This window comes from Labrus bergylta, chromosome 9, assembly GCF_963930695.1.
Source record: "Labrus bergylta chromosome 9, fLabBer1.1, whole genome shotgun sequence".
Taxonomy (NCBI): Eukaryota; Metazoa; Chordata; class Actinopteri; order Labriformes; family Labridae; genus Labrus; species Labrus bergylta.
Genome location: NC_089203.1, coordinates 22,873,817 through 22,891,764, shown reverse-complemented (window position 1 = coordinate 22,891,764; position 17,948 = coordinate 22,873,817). Strand labels below are relative to the sequence as shown.

General features: G+C 40.6%; 1 protein-coding gene across 2 annotated transcripts in view; it reads left to right on the top strand.

Annotated features, from left to right (window-relative positions):
• Window positions 1–17,948, top strand: part of glra1 (glycine receptor, alpha 1) — a 124,575-nt gene that overhangs the window by 72,427 nt on the left and 34,200 nt on the right. For both annotated transcript variants that reach the window (XM_020649725.2, XM_065958747.1), the window contains 3 exons: window positions 7,203–7,426; window positions 12,430–12,512; window positions 13,906–14,043. In XM_020649725.2, coding sequence (XP_020505381.1) covers window positions 7,203–7,426; window positions 12,430–12,512; window positions 13,906–14,043 — 445 coding nt within the window. The remainder of the gene's footprint in view (window positions 1–7,202; window positions 7,427–12,429; window positions 12,513–13,905; window positions 14,044–17,948) is intronic.

Genomic DNA, 17,948 nt, shown 5'->3' with positions numbered 1-17,948 from the left:
TCTCATTCACTTTATTTCCCTTTATCGCCCCTTTCTCCCTCGCTCTCGCTCTCTCTCTCTCTCTCACTCACACACACACTCACACACAGTTATCTCACCGCTCATTCATCCCTGCTTTCGCCCTCCATATGAAACTCTATGAACAGGCTTTACACTGTGTTATTTAAAGTATTGTTGCCGGCTTTATCCCTCTGACTCTCGTTTTATTTCTTTCACTTTATGAATATCTCTCGCGCGTTCTCTCCTCTCCAGTTAAAGTGTGGCTGTTATAGTATTTACCCTTAAAAGAAGGGCATTAAGGTTGCTTTTGGATGTTATTTTTTGAAACAGTCTGACATGGATGTCAAAAGAATATGATTATCAATGTGTGATTCTTTTTCCCCAGAGAAATCAAGCTCTCTGTATTGATGCAAAACTATTGTGTTTGTTAGTTCAAACTAGAACAAACCATCAAAATAAACCATAGAACAGTCCTTTAAGATGGATCCTTTTTGCTGTCACTGACACCTGATGAAGCTGGTTTAGTTCAGTGGACTTTTAAGAGATAACCTATCCTCTTCCAAAGATGATTTAAACCATGTCATATCCGAGTCATGAATCTTTTTTTGTGTCTCAACTTCTTATAAACTCCACCTACTTCACTGTGAACAATGATTATAGTTATTTATCAGCTTTATTGGTCAATTTATAACAAAATATCAAATAGACAAAGATCGAGAAAAAGATAGAATAAGACAAAGCAAAGGAAATGTATTGATGTATGTACAGCACATTTCAGCAACAAGGCAAGTCAAAGTTCTTAACACTAATCATCAAAGCACCATGACAAAGAGACAAAGACATCCAACATCAAAATGTTTTTCTAGTCATCACTTCATGTTCATGGATAAAAGTAATCACGGCACTGCAAACATTTAAGTTCATCAAACAGCTGAATCTATGATATGAAGTTCTACAAGTTTGAGATCCTTACCTAAAACTCTTCACACGTTTTACGATCCAGGTTTAATTGCACCACTGCTCGTGGAACGATCAAACCTGTCATTTTATCCAAAGAACGCCTCGAGAACCGGAGAGACGTTTGCTATTGTAAAATGATTTGACCTCCCACTATGCTGCAGCTGCTGCTGCTGGTTGCTGTGGTGTGGCTTATTTTAAGGCCACACAGTAAAAAACAGCATCTTGTACTCTCTCTCTGTCTATCCATGCAAAGCTGTCTGAGCTGAGCAGATGTGCCGCCATAACGCCTGGGCCCCCGTAACCTCCTGCCTCCGCTTCCTACCTGAGCAGCAGCCGCAGCATCCAGGGAGACAGCAGGATGTGATGACAGGCGTGGAATTAGAATATGGCTGCTGCTGTTTCTGTGGTTTTCTGTTGTTGTTGTTGATGTCGGGGGAAGGTGTAGAAGAGAGGAAGAAGAGGAAGATTGCGGCCTTTCATGCGTGGTTTACTGCCTGAGTTTAATACGAGCTGAAATGAGTGCGATATTGTGTAAGTACAGCATTTCCTCTGCTAATGGTTCCATGGCAGCGTGGCGGTGGAGGATGGTAATTTCATGGTAGCATTTAACACTCCAATGGCCTTATGTCAGGATATTAAACCATGAGTATGAACCTATACACATGGTTGGAGTCCCACTTTTTACTGCACAAAATACTGGTCTCCTGCAGCATGCTTCCTCTAAAGCCTGCTTCCAAATCCATCTCCACGTCAACAACACTTTATTTTATACACCTTAAAGTAGTCATCTTTTAACTCCATTTCTAAATCATACCCTGAAACCATAAAATTGCATCCTCAAATTACTTTCACCTCATTTGAATCCTGGAATGGAGCACCATCCAACTCCCTCCCCCCCCCCCCACCACCCTGCCTCCCTCTCACTTAATGTGCATCCATCTGTTGCCTCTGACCTATGAAGCTGAGGTTTTATGGTCCAGAAGATATCCACTCAGCTGAGAAGAGTTTCCAGTGAAACAATCTATTGTTCCATAAATTGCTTTCAAGGGATATCAGAACATAAAAACAGCAGTGTGTAAAACAGCGAAAAACTAGAGGTTAGCAAGGCATGTAGGGCCAGGATTAAGGGATCGTGGGGTATGGTCTAGTTTTGAGTTTAGAGTACTATGTTGTGATCTGGATGTAGAAAAAAGACCTCCTCATGAGACGATGACTGTAGCCTTCACATATGGGTATCATCTAGACCAACTGAGTTACACTAGCACCCTAAATATAGCCCAGATTAAAAAAAAAAACAATACTATGACTAACTCTCTAAGTAAAGATAAAGGGAATGAGAGATGATTGCATATGCCAAATGACAAAGAATTGGTTGATGAAGAGCACAAATTATAACTCGTATCCAATAAAACCCAAAGCCTGTGATCTTACCAAAGATGAGTTTACAACAGTGAATATCATTATCATCACAATTCAAAATCATGTTGCAATCTTTGATCCAAAAAGACCATAAATCTGATGTTCAATGTTTCCTGTCCAATGAAATATAAATATGCAGTCTTGTTTGCACCTAAAGCACTTTCCACCAGAATGAAATGAAGAAGGAGATATGCTAATGCAGGATAGATGAATCGAAAGGAGATAGATGAGGAATCACTTAGAGTTCTGATCTTGGAGACATGTAACTTGTTCTTCCAGAAGAAATAAAGACCAGTTGCTGAAAATATAGATCACACTACCACAAATATCTTTGAAGAACCTAAGACTTGTGTGTCCATTGGATTCATAATTATCTGGGTCTTTAGCGACTCCATCAAGGCCGTTTTTTCGATCAACTCTCGACCTTTACGAGCTGGTGTTGAGCTGCAGGCGGGTTTATGACTGATGATCCTAGCATGGGCTCGTTCCCTCTCTCCACCGACAGACCCTCCTCATCTCTGCGCCATTTTAGCTTATTTATCATATTCTCGAGCAGACGAAGAGGCGAGTCACTCATGAAAGGTCAAGCTCATTCGTTTCATGAGAGATATTCAGTCTTATAAACAGTGATAAATGATGAATGGGTCTCTCTAAGCCTGATTGCCATGTGACTGTATTTCACACATACACACACACACACACACACACACACACACACACACCACACACACACACACACACATGAAGCATTAGTGTGGCTGATTGGTCTTTTAAATGCCACCCGCTGGAGCTGCTGGCATGGCCGTTCCCCGTCCATGCAATGTATTTCGGCTACGCCATGCAGCTTAATGACGACTCCAGCCTGGCCGAAGTGGCCGGGCTTCATATTCTGAGAATAATTGACAATTAGGTGGATGGAGGGCCGAGCTAAATGCCAACCCGCCATGGAAGGTAACTCTGTTTCTTTTTGTGGAACAGGGAATGGAGTGTGGACGATGGAGGCTATAAGCTCTGACGGAGCAACAGTTAATATTTTCTGCCTGGATCGATTTTTAATTCCATCTCTAACCTTAATACAAATCTAATTCTAACCTTCAAAACAACAACCATGAAGGCATGGAGCAGGATGGGACAGCATGTGCTTTTTCGACACAAAAATTGGAACTTGTAGAGCCTCTGAATTCGTTTTGGCATAACATTGATAAGTGACTCCTTGATTTATACTTCAGTCCCAAGCTATTTATTTGCGTAAAAGCTATGAAAAAAGTTCCCCCTATTAAAATATTAAAAAAAGAAAATATTTTATCACACTTTGTTGGGATGGTCAAGAGTGTTGGCATGAGTTGAAGAATTCATGTAGGCAAAGTACTTGCAAAGTATTCCCACTCTCTAAACTTGAATAGTTCCTTACACAGCCAAATGTTGGAGAAGAACACACGCAGTGAGACCTGTAGGAGATGTATTGATCCTTCAGTTGAACGGTGGAGGTTGAACGTCTCAAAGCAGCATTGTGGAGGTTCATTTCCTCACTGCAGTCTGGATTTAACCTCCAGTCAACTGAGATCCCAGCTGGATGAAACCGTTAAATCCAAATCTGACTGAGCCTCTGAGTCTTTGATCCAGATCAGTAGAGCAAAGATCTGCAGATTTCTCTGAGTCAGAAGTCAAACATCTGACTACACACATTTGTACAGGTGGAACTGCAATGTTTTTGCACAGGCTTTTAATTTTTTATGAGGGTTTTTTTTTTTCTCACTTTTACACCACACAGTTAGATTTTTCAGCAACTGAGATAAACAGTGTTTGTGGAATTCATTTTTTTTATTTTCATATATTTACAAAAGTGGCCAGGACTAGAAAAGAGCAGGTATTTTCCTAATGAAGAGTGTTGCAAATTCAATTTTGTTCAAGTGTGCAATGTTTTTTGCACACTTGGATGTTATCTGTTTCAAGTATCTGTTCCCCTAGATTCATGTGTGGTATCTCCATTAATTCATCATCTACACTGTTCAAGAACTGCGCCCCAATGTCCTGCTCCAGTGACGATCACACCTGAAACAAACCAAACTGACATGAACAAACTATCAGTGATTAATGTTGACTGTTGCAATATGTAACGCTGCCCGAGAGCACATATATCAGGGCTAGATGTTGCATTTAAATGCATGCTCAAAGACAACAGCCAATGGCAAACTATCATGTTCTTGTATTGAATATAAGACATGTCTGTACCAGCAGGCAGAGGTAGTATTTAGCTGTAAATAAAAAAATATTTTGAAGTGCAGATCTGTTTTTCTGATAACCGTGTCATTGTGAAAATAATCTGTATTGGAATCATCTACTGACCTCTGTGAGTGCCCTCTTGACCGGTCCTCAGCTTGCTCTCCGTTACACTTTTCTTGCATTCACTCGCTTAGCTGAAAAGCCTGTGAGGGTGATTTCTTTCCCTGACACTCTCTGTCACAATTCCACATGCTTAATCAGCGAAAACCTCACTGACAAGGGCCGACAAGTGCCAATGGTGCTGGACAAACTGCAAATACAAGGGTCACAGATGCTCACGCACAGCCTGACATTATTGGTGTGTCAAGGAAAACTATCAGGAAACAGATGCATTTTGTTTCCCATTTTAAATCCACCAATCTCTCATTGGGATATTTACTTTAGATTCTGGCAGGAATATATATATATACTTATTTTTCGGATACAGTACCCACTTAGGGATGTGCAAGTATTTTTGTATTTTTCAATATAGGCAATACATACTGTACATGTACAATTTTTAAAAGTCAGAGTCAATATTTTGTTGTTATTAATTAAAATGTATAATCTGCAATACATAGATTTACAACATTCTACATCTAAAGTTGCTCATTGCTAGAGTCCATTGCTATTGTTAGAATCAAGCACTCCGGGCCTGCACAACCTCTTTTTGCTCTGACGTCATCATGTTAAGACGTTTTGCTAAAGAAATCAATCTTCCTTGTGATTTTCAGGCCGTTTAACAAACACATAAACCCAAAAGTATGATCCTCTGCATCTGGGACTTGTGAATGTACACATCCTGCCTACAGGCCGTGTCTTTGAAAAACCCTCTGCAGCCGTCTATCTTCCTGTAGCAGTTCATCTACCCCTCTGACTGTCTTCCCCTTGTATCTCTTCATCTCCCTGTGTAAGACTAAAGAGGGAGCAGCAGCTCAATGACCTTCATCGGCCTTCCAGCTTTGTGACGCGCCAACTCCCCAGCCGCCCATCTGCCTGTCCATTCCCCCTCCATTTCTGAAAACTTGTTTTTTATGCATGGTTACAGAGGCTGAGGGGGATCTGATGCAGCACACACAAATCTCTGATAAGGCTTCCTGCCGTGACTTACCTTGATCTGTAAAATGTCTTTCATTCACATAAAGCAGGAAATGACATATAGATGAAGAGCCATAACCACCTTCTCACCCAACCGTAGAATCATGTCCATCCCTCCATCTCTACATCTCTCTGTATCTGTCCATCTATCTCTCTGTATGGAGTAACAGCTTCTGAAGCCGGCAGTGAAGTGACCCTTTATGAACCTTTTTCCACCCCTCTCTTTCTCTCATCTCCCCTTTCTTTATTTGAAAGAGAACATTTCCCTGCGGTTACATTTTCACAACCCTCTGTTGGTGGTGTTTCTGGGATTTTATGCTTTATAACCTTTGCCATTTTATTGTAATTTAATTTTTCCGCTGAATCAATTTCCCTCCAGCTTTGCCGCGCTTGCTTTGAATAGATTTTGGACCTCCAGAGAATGCAGCTGGGGTGGTTGTATGAAAGAAAAAATTGTTTTTATTGATTGCCGTGATAGTATAATATGAGCTATAAGATGAGGTATGTAAGGAATCAATGAAGACAAAACTTGTACTCTGCATTACTTTGTAATGTTTAAAAAAGGTTTTATTTTTCGGTGTAGGCCTGATGTTCATTTCCCTCCACTGAATGGCTAAAGAAGCTTTGGAAGAGTCTGTTGCTTTGCCCCAGTTTTGTGATTCGATAAAATACATTTTAACCACTTTTAGAGATGCAAAGAATGGTCAATGTAAACAATGCATGAAATAACAGAACTTCTTGCAAAGAATGGTCACATGGTTACATTTCTGATGGTGATTCAATCTTGGAACCAATTGGCACTTGTAGCAAACCTCTGAGGACATCCCTGGGTTTCCAATCTAGCAAGGAGATATCCAGATAATTGAAAACAGATATCTAGGCTTGTACTTCCTTTTTCTGTGCAGTGGTAAAATCTGGTCATTGTTTGCAGTCCAACTAGCAAATTAAGATTGGGTAAGGAGTTGCCATCTGTTTACGACCGTATTCTAACCTGGATGAATCTGTAGATATAAAACACTCAATGCTCAACTGATGATATCACATGTTCCCTGGGATTGCATTATGGTGTATGTGTTTTGAATGTATCCACACATTGATTGGTCACTACAACTTACTTCAGATGGACTACATTCCAAAGCTAGAGCGCTGCCCAATGATCTTAATGATCTTAAATGACTTCTAAATCACCTGAATCCCTTCTGTGTTTGTCCTGTGGAGACAAGGACGCTGTAAAATGTGTGACACGGACCCTGGTTTGAGATCTAAGCTTTATACCACCAATGTCCATATTAGAATAGTTGTTTCACGGAATGGGAACAGTTTTAAATACGTTTTTTATGTGAGATAATCACATACATCATTACAATTTCTTCACCCATCCTTCCATAGCCGTCAGAAAATATTGATGTGTAGATGTATCACTAGTTGTCTGACAACCTTTTGGTCTCTCCGTCTCTTCTCAGGACTACAGAGTGAACATCTTTCTGAGACAGCAGTGGAACGACCCTCGGTTGGCCTACAGCGAGTACCCCGACGACTCGCTGGACCTCGACCCCTCCATGTTGGACTCCATTTGGAAACCTGACTTGTTCTTTGCCAACGAGAAGGGGGCAAACTTCCACGAGGTCACCACCGACAACAAGCTGCTACGTATCTCTAAAAACGGCAACGTGCTCTACAGCATACGGTGAGTGTTGGCAGCATGCAGACATGTCTTCATGTTGTCTTTTGTTTTCTGTCACATCAGTATGGTGGAAGGCTTTAAATACGTTGATACCCATGAGGCTGTGCAACCATTGCTATAAACAAAGTAAGAGGTATGAATTGGAGAACTAGCAGGTTTCTGCAGTAGCTCACAGTTAGCCTTGTGGACAACAAATTAATTCAAATGACCTTGGAGCAAAAGCTGACTTTGTCTTCTTATTGAAACAGTTATGGCTTAAAGGTTGACTTGGTACCCAAAGGAACCAAATACTTTTATACACAATCACCAGTCATTCAATGTTTCAATGTACCAAAACTGGATTAGCTATAGGCAAGATATTTATCCAGCAGACCAGTGATGGTTAATTATCTTTGTTGCTTAGAGGGCTAAATTGATGTTTTCAATGGGAGGGTTGCCAGGGAGCACAAAGGGGGTGTCAGAAACTTGGAGGGAAGAGTTGGAGAAAGGAAAAATCAACCAAAAATATAATTTGTTCAATATATTTCATAGACGTCTATTTAGATGTTAGTAATCACTGCATTAAAAAAAACATTGATGTGTTTTTTTTCATTCCAATCTTGATATTTCTTCCGGTCACTCTGCGCGCTGCTTAGTCATGTGATCAAACTATCACGGTGTGTGCGCACACACACACACTATCAGAGCAGCTGATGGGCGTAATCAAACTGACTGAACAATCCGATGAAAGGTTGAAATGATTACAGACATAAGTGCAAAACACAAGGGGAAGGAAGAAGGTAACACGTCTGGAGGTTATATTAAAACATTCAAATATAAAAGCACTTTAATAGAAGATAGAAAGTCACTTCTGCTCTCACTGGTTGTTTATTGCATTCCTTTAGACCTCCATCCTCTGCTCAAGATCGGTCTTATTGCGTCAAAGTTTGAAGTTTAATTTTCAACAAGGCTCTTTTTTTTTTCTTTATATGTCCAAGACACTCCATTCAAGGCTGTCAAGAGTTATAGCCGCCTTCCTCCGACAAACCTTTTAGCCTGCCGGTACCTCCTCCTCCTCTGCCTCCTCACTTTTATTGCCTCTGCTCAGGGGCGAATGAGAGCACGCTGCAGCAGCCGTTGTAATCTACTCAGCCTGTTAGTATTCCTGCAGCGCGTCTGATCTGTTATCAGCCTGCAGTTTTCACCTTCATGTCCAGGAGGAGGAGGAGGAAGAGGAGTGAGATTGGCCCTTTTATAAATATCTTTGGAAAAAATGGGATGAACCACATGCTCCACACTCTGTGGCTTTCATTTTTTAACTTGACACCATCAGAACGAGCTCTCCGTTCATCAGCTCGATCTCAGACACGACGTATCGACTCAGGATATTAAACCGTCCAGACGAGTAAGGGGGGGGGGGGTCTTGTTGTAAATGTTGTTTACTCTTTCTTTGTGTTGTATTGCTAGACAGTGTACCAGCAAAAGGAGAAGTCATGACAGATGGGTGCAAGTCCTCCAAGATGAAAGTGAGCTTTCTGAGAATGGACGAACAGATTCATATGTTGTCCAATCTCCTGCTGCGCTTCAAAAGGAAATGGGGGGGGTGTGCGTCCAACTGATGCACGGTACCATTTGTGCTCAAGGGGCGCTTAATCAAAAGGAAAATGTATGATGGTTTGAATAATTCTAAAAAATCAAAAAAAATCATAATTTATTTAAAAAGTGTTTTCTTTATATAAATTGATGAAGAGAGACGAAATATGGAAAAATGGTAACTTAAGACAGCTATGATACCTCAGATGGACATCCGACACTAACCTCATAAGAAATCTGGCAGTCTCCTTCACTCAGATGCCTAAAATGACCTTTGTTTACATTCCTCTGACAAAGTCCAATACATCATATGATATATCATCCCTCTCTGTCAGGACAGAATTAGACGTAAGGCAATGTAGTCATATAGAGGACGTAGAAGCGGTCAAATCAATCAAAAGTGAAAGCACTGTACAGCCCCCATTTCCTACCATCACTCACTCTTGTTTCTAGCACTTCACTTACCTTTATAGAGTCGTTGTTGGCTGTAAGTGGAACTTAAACACAGGAAATGCACAAAATACAAATATATCATCAGTGTTGTGCCTGTTTATGCTTAGAAAGAGCTAACTCAAAGTTCAGTTCACACTTTAAAATTAGTTAAATAGTTCATGTTTATAGTTAACAATTGTACAAAACTACAATTATGTTAGTCTGTTAATACTGAAGAATATTTTAATTCATGATGTAAGGTAAATGCTGATCTAAATTATTCTTGTTTCTTTAGTTGTCTTTTCTAACTTAACGTGATTTTTTTAGGAGGGGGGGGGTAAAACTGTTAAAATGACATTGTGTTATCAGATATCTTTATTCATGTTGAGATTATCAAATTGGGCATCTATACTGCATTAGTATTTAGTGATTTTTCTACGTGTACTGGAGGAGAAGCAGCGGCAGGACTTTAGGCTCAGCTTCATCCAAAGCTTTTGGAGTAGAAAGCCAGGCTCTAACTTTGTCAGCATTTGGCATTTAGGTGTCACGATGCAGCAGGGCAGAAAACCACAGAGCTGAACCCTCTTCTTGAAAAAGTGGGACATCTGTGGAGGCTACATCATGTGTGTTATACGTTTATTCAGCATCCTGTCAGGGACTTCCAACAATGTGCAGACGCGGCACACTTTCTTTGGTACATCAGGCCGGCTGAATGTGTGTGTGTGTGTGTGTGTGTGTGTGTGTGTGTGTGTGTGTGTGTGTGTGTGTGTGTGTGTGTGTGTGTGTGTGTGTGTGTGTGTGTGTGTGTGTGTGTGTGTGTGTGTGTGTGTGTGTGTGTGTGTGTATATATATATGTTGTAGTAGAGGGTGTCCTGTTAGAGCAGAGCAGAGCGACTGAGCGTGTGCAGAGACATCACCTTCTTGCACAACTCGACAACCTACTGACAGCTACTATAAGAGTCTGCAGAGAAAAAAAGCTGGGGCTGGAGTTCTGTTATTTTGAGGAGCTAGTGAGATTTACACCTATACGCCTGGTTGTTCAAAAGGTTTCATCCAGATCAATTTCTTTTATCACGTAAATCCAGCTCACTTTTATAAAAACTGTATAGGATCAACCTGATGCAGGTAAAGATTTTTTTAAGGACGATCAAATGCTGTAATGACCTTGTAGATCAAAGGAAATAAATCAGATCAACTCAGGTATTTCATCCAGGATACCCAAGTTCAAATCCCAATACCAGAAATGCAAATTTCAGTTTTTACACTCGGTTATACGAAAGAAATCTAGGTTGAGGCTTCAATAATACATGTAAGTTGACCTCTTCTCTCACAGGGGAACAAGTTTTCCAGCAGAAAACCCTGAAGGCTGCTGAACACAGAACTCATGTCACAACCATGTTATGTATTTGTGCTGACAAACTCAAAAAAGTGCTTTCACAGGACAGCCACACAATACTGCCTCAACACTGTCCTTCACATTAAAATACAATGGTTTGTGCTGACATACAAAAAAAAAAGGAAATGTGTGTAAAAATACAGAATTCTATTTGTAGTATTTTTCACATGTATTCACCAACTTTTATGAGATCAGGTTGTGTATATTAGTGTGTTGAAGATTGAAGATTATTAACCCTGATAAAAACAAAGAGTATCATCTTAACTAAAGGAGATATTCAGAATCTTTGAATTATCACAAATAGTTTTCATCAGTGGTCAGAGGTGTTTCATCTTTAAATTTAATTTTCTCATGAGCACATAAAGTACTCCTCGTCCAGTTTGGAAATATTTTCATGTTTGGTATTTTATACCTGAATTGAATATTGATAATGCATTCGTATTATCTCAGTTCGAGAGTCGGATTAACATGTTTTCATCTGAAAGCCCCAAAGTTCTGATACTTGCAGGGATCTTTGTGATCCTTACATCAGTTGACAGTTTATAGCCTTCTGGACTTTTAGTAAATGGAAAAGGATGAAGAGCTTTATAAAGAAATGTAATTAATTGGTAATAAATTTGATTAGATGTAAAAAAAAGAGAGATGATTACATTGTCCCTTATTTCAAATAAGCAGCTGCAAAAAACAATCTAGTTGTCTAACAGCAAACACTTCACTGAGGACTATAGAGTGGAGCATTAACAATATATGAGACTGTTCTGTTTATTTTTCTTCAAATGGTTGATATCTCATTTTAAAAGTGTTTAATTTCAGTTATGCATCGTATCATCTATGAGATTTTTCCATTCATCGCCGGGAAATGTCGACTCGTTCCCTCCATGTGACGGCAGTAATTAATCCTGCTGACAGAGACGCACAAACCCTTAATGTGTCACCACGACGCCGCATCGGCTGTCCCCAACATTTTAATATTCCCGAGTAATTTCACAGATCATCCTTGCATAGAACAAGATTAATTCCCATGTTGCTTCACGCCTGCTTAGCAACAGGTTTTTCAGTCCTGGTAGTCCTCCAGCAGAGAAGAAGAATTGCTGAGTCCTGCAAAGAAACCCTAATCTCCATTCCTGTTACTATCTATTCAGTTACCTAGGTTATGACGGGGGTGGCAGTAGTTCAGTCAAGTCCTGGGGTGGACCGAGGTACAGCATGGAAGTTGGTATGGTAGCTGGAGAAGTGCCATGGCGCTCCCTGCGTAGCAGTGTGTAGCAGCCCTACTCTGACAATGAGATCAAAAAATTGTGTATATACTGTAAATGCTCCTAATAATGCAAGTAATAAATACTGATATGTGATTGTTTATCTGCAGGTGTGGATGACAGCAGTGGCTCAATTTACTTTTAATAAAATGTATTGATTTTTACGACACCTTGATCCAAGATGTTCATGTTCGGTGTGATGGCATGTCGCTGGCTGGATCAGAAACATTGATAAAGCTCTGAGTAATCCTGTTCGTACTGAGTAATAATGTGTGTGTGTGTGTGTGTGTGTGTGTGTGTGTGTGTGTGTGTGTGTGTGTGTGTGTGTTCCTGTCTGTGTGTGTTTGCAGAATAACACTGATCCTGGCCTGTCCCATGGATCTGAAGAACTTCCCCATGGATGTCCAGACCTGCATCATGCAGCTGGAGAGCTGTGAGTAATTACACACACACGCACGCACGCACGCACGAGAGTGAGGGGTACGTGGGGAGCATCAGTGCATCAGTCACAGAGCAGCTGGCAGGGGGAGAGGTATGATATAGATTTCTCTGTGGCCTTTTCATTCATTGAGCCGACGTGAGAGGAATCAAACCCACGCAAGCTGAAGTTCACACAGTTTCTGTTTCTTGAACAAAGGGTCAGTGATCATAAAAGAAAGAAGGAACAATACAAACCCCAGTGGTACCACTCTGATATCTGGTGTCAGCTCTGATTTTTAAAGTATTAGGAGGAAGCGACAGAAAGTGAGAAACTTCATAATGTCACTGCCTCACTCGGGGACAATCACATCTTTTAGTGCGGGATTAGTATTGACACTGTTTCTTGTGGCAGTCTTAAATGTGTCAAGTTTGACTTTATTTTTTACCTTCTTCTAGGGCTGGGTTTTCATTTCAGTTCTGATTTTGGCTTCCCATGATCATAAAAAAAAAGATAATCGAGATTAAACTTTTGCGCAGATCCGCATTTTTTATTCTCGCTAGCGAAGGAGTGATGTCTACCGGGAAATCTCAGGGGGGCTCATTGCATTTAAAGAGACACACACACCAAAACGGAGCGTTCTGAGAGAGCTGGTTTATACAGGGTCACAAACCTCCTCTAGTGCTTGATTCATGTTATATTTTGACTAAAGCACAGCACAGATGTTTCATTTAGACCACAGGGGACTGTTTGAAAAGGTGCAAAAAGGAGTATAATATGTCCTCTTTAAAATTCACAATTCAGAAAGTAATTTCTCTCTTTGTTCCAACCTTCATTACTTTCTTCATTAAGCTGCAAATTATGTTTTTCCCCTCAAGTAATTGGTTCTTTTTATGCATCTTAGGAAATGTTAAATATTTTCAATCAGAGTTTCATTAAGGAGGAAAGTAACCAGACAATATAAACATTTCAGACGCAGGAATGACAGGATTTTTGATTTATCTTGAAATAAATCAAAAAAGTGTCAATTCTACTTGCTGCATATGTCATTCAAGGGTGAACTACTTGTGATCACGTCCTTTCGTCTGATTTGCACTCTTAAATACATGTTATTTCAGCAAATCTACCATGTTCACTGGACTAGTTTAAGAGCTGTGTACGCTGCAGTACAATCATAACACTACGCAGTGACACGCAGATAAAACAAGTTTTCAGTATGTGTTGAAATGCTCCTTTGACCCTTAAAAACCCTGCAGGGGGTTCGACCTCCTGCTGTGTAACTCTGCCCCCCTGCACAGACAGAGAATTCATTTTCCCGCTCAGGTGAAGAAAAATAAAAAGGAACAACCCACACAGAGCTGGAATCAGTCTAACCTCCTGCTCCCTCCCTCTCTCGCTCTGTCTGCAGTCGGCTACACCATGAACGACCTCATATTCGAGTGGGACGAGAAAGGAGCCGTGCAGGTGGCCGACGGCCTGACGCTGCCTCAGTTCATACTGAAGGAGGAGAAGGACCTGCGTTACTGCACCAAGCACTACAATACAGGTGAGGGAGACGAAGAGGAGGTGTGGATTCTACTGTCTCTCTGATTTATTTTGTGATGCACAACAAAATAATCTAAATCTTATCAAGTAAACTTAGTGTTATGGAGCTTCGAGAGTCATATTCTCAAAACACAAGGTGAAAAATGGAGCACTCAAACTAGGCAAAGTTGGCCCGTACACAGCTAAAGCATTGTTTCCCCCCCCATCCCCATTCCCCCGTTGGCCTGCGCTCACACTGCTCCAGGACTCACTGGGCCTGAGCACGGTTACCTCTTGTACATAACGTCATACTACTACACATGAAGGGCTTTATGTAGTTATGAAGCATGTTTAGCTTACAAGGCAGACAAAAGAGGTTAGTAGTGTAAATAAAATAAAGTAGAAATGTTATTCTAAAGCCTAATGAGCTGTGCTTATTCATAATGTAACTAAATTCAGACAGATGAATCAGATGTAGAGGCAGGATTGTATTCTTTATATCCAACATTTTTCTCAAATACTGCATGAGTCCTAATTTCAATTTTAATTTCAATGTCATGAAAAGCTCTGAATGCTCCAAAGTTTGTTTAAGGCCCAAACTCATAAAAAACTGTTGAGTTATTTACCTCTTTTCAACCCGAAGAGTTAGATGTTAAGAATGTAACAGTAAAATATAATTTGAGAATGTTGTGTGCATCTTCTTATGACAGTAAGATACGAACAGTAGAGGATAAGAGAAGCTAACGGCCAAAAAAAAGGAGGTAAGTCAAATGGGAAGGTGGTGAGAACGAAAAAAGTGGGGACAGTCACAGAGTAGTAGAAAAGACTGATAAAATACAAAAGCAAAAAATAAAGTAAACGTCAATAGGCAAGAAAGTATCATAGCAGACAAGAAATATGAGGCAGTGAAAATTATTTGGAGGATGCATCGTGTGGCAATCAAATCGCTAGAAAGTCTAAAGAAAAGCGTGCTGATGAAAAAAGAGAAATAAGTGAGAGCTGCAGAAATCATAAAAAGAAAGGAGCAGGGAGAGTCTAGCAGAGCAGAGGAGGACGGGCCACGCTCTGTTTCTCCCTCAGGGTCGTCCAAGTGAGGCTAAAAACCATCTGTCCAGTTCACCTCAGCGCTCCCCTTTTCTTACACTCCAGAGAAAACACAAATTATAAATACACATACATGTAAGGCTGACAATCTGAGTGTCTGAAACAGACAGAAAAAAGAGGAGCTGCAGAGGTTTAGTTTTTGAATACTGTGACAGAATTCAAATGAATTCATTTGATCTAATTTGGGGTGTAAAGTTGAGGGGCACAGAGATAGTCAGGACAAATAAAATGCAACCACGATGTGAACTTTGATGGTACGTTTCATCAGCTCCATGCTCATTCTGAGGTCACTGATGCAACTAAGTAGTTGCGTCAGGGAAGGAATTTAAATATTTATGAAGCTTTATGACCTAAAATGAAGGGACTTGTTTGTCATTTAAAAAAAAAAACATTCCAGCCATTTAGGCCTTCAAATAATGGGATTAAATGATGACATGCTTTTATGTCAAATGTACATATCACATTGTTAGTGTCATCTGGTTTTATTCAGGAATGTTCTTATTTAGTCTCCAAATATATGAGCATTTTTGATCTAAAGATATGAATTTTGCCCTTAAAAGGTGCAACCTAGTCCAAAAGAGGGGGCGTGTCCCTGTGGGAAAGTGACGTCAATGCCCTCTATGTGCATTCATAAGATTTTGGCACCCTGACCCAATGTTGTTAGCAACAGGTGAATAGACCTGCATATTGTCTTCTCCAAACAGGAAACACTTCCAAGTTACAGAAGGAAGATTAATGTATAGTACAACTAAAACAGGAATATCCGTTTATTATTCAGTTATTTAAGAAGGACTCTTGACCTGGATTGACTTTCTTTAGTAAATCAATAAACCTCAACAGCAAGCGCAAAACAAACTTTCAAGGAAAATACTTCAACAGAAATGAGAGAGGTCGAAATAAAATCCATCCTCAGAGCATCAAGGCACTGGTCAAAGCTAGCTTTAGTGTGTGTGTGTGTGTGTGTGTGTGTGTGTGTGTGTGTGTGTGTGTGTGTGTGTGTGTGTGTGTGTGTGTGTGTGTGTGTGTGTGTGTGTGTGTGTGTGTGTGTGTGTGTGTGTGTGTGTGTGTGTGTGCAGAGGGCTGATTAGTTCAGATCCAGAGCCATCACTCACACAGAGGCTGACGTCTGCTGTCGCCGCTGAGGAGATGAACGATCCACCTCCAGACGAAAAGCCTTGACACGACTCAGCACCAACACCCACACACACACACACACACACACACACACACACAAATCTATAACCTGCTGCACATACTCATGCATACACAGTGAGATGCACGCACAGCAGAGACAATGAAGTGATAATCCACAGCTTTGCTTTGTAAATACATGGAAGTCTGTTTTCTGTCCATCACTGAATCCTGCAGAGTCACTGTCACATCACGTATGACTCCTTATATGGTATTTCCTGTCTCAACTATTGCAAGCAACCTGCTACAACAATTGTGCATTGAGCAACTGTATAACTCTGATTATTATCACAACTTACTTCAAAATGCAGACATGTTGGTGAAAAACGGGTTTTGAGTTGAAGTGAAAATAAATCAATATGAAGATAAGATAGACTTTATTGTCCAAGAGTGAAATATGTCTTGGACGACACAGTGCTCAGATAGATTAAAAACACATGTCATGCTTAATTAAACACAAAAACAAGTGCATAACTGAAATACATTGGATGAAGATGCATCAGGTTGAAGGTGTTTGTATCAATGACTTTGACCTGTTGACCTGTTGACGTGTTGACTGTCTGTAACTTCAGTCAACAGACATCAGAACAATCATGAAAAATATATTCTAATCACAATGAGGCTTTTCCTGGTTAAATTCATTTGAAATATATACAGATAACAACGATTCCAGGACAGCTGGTTTACTTGGAGCGAATAGAAACTGGACAGAGACAGTTGTATGTGTGGGGTGTTAAGAGGGGCTCGGTTTGCTGTTTGGTAGGAAGCAGACACTGGGTTTATTTCTGCTGGCTCCGAGTGTTCATGCTGAACCACACAGTCAATGTGCCGTAAAACCAAAACCACGAGCTAAGAGCGTCTTAAACCCTCCAGAGATCTTCTACACATTTTCATGAATTTCCTCAGTAGAAAGCATGAATTCTTTCAGGACAATTTACTCCCAGCCCCCATCTTCTTGCCCCTTTCTCATTTCATCTCCGGCCTGTAGCTCTACCGCCGCCGTCCTGCTGCTCTGTGAGTGTGTGTAGGGACATTTGCGGTGTATATGTGTGTGTGTATGTGCGCGCGCATGTGTGTGTGTGTGTGTGTTTGAGCGTGCGCATGCCTCGCTGCTTCCCAATCAAGCATTAAGAGGGAATTAAGGTGTCGTTTCTGCTCAGATTTATTAGCTGCAGTCTATTGTGACTGCAAGAGAGAGGGAGCATTTCTCTCTCTCTCTCTCTCTCTCTCTCTCTCTCTCTCTCTCTCTCTCTCTCTCGCTCCCTCTCTCTCTCTGTCTCCCACTCAATGTTGTCTTTTTATTGCCTCCCATCCCTCCATCCACAAACGCACACATACATACAGACACACAAAGGAAAAAAAGCCTGTTTGAAATACTAATTACGACTTTTTGCTGCATTGCAGGGAGCTCTTTTGTTTTCTGGATGGAGATATGTTTCAAGTGTGTAATAGGTAGATCTGTTCCCAATATAAACATCATGCTGTAACAAATGATGAAAGTAGCAATCTAGTCCATAACCCCATGACAAAAAAAAGTTTAAATCCACTGATATGTTTTGTTATTGACTTATACTCAGGGCCTGATTCATACAAGGATTGTCTGGCTTTGGACGCGTTAAACCTAAGACATGG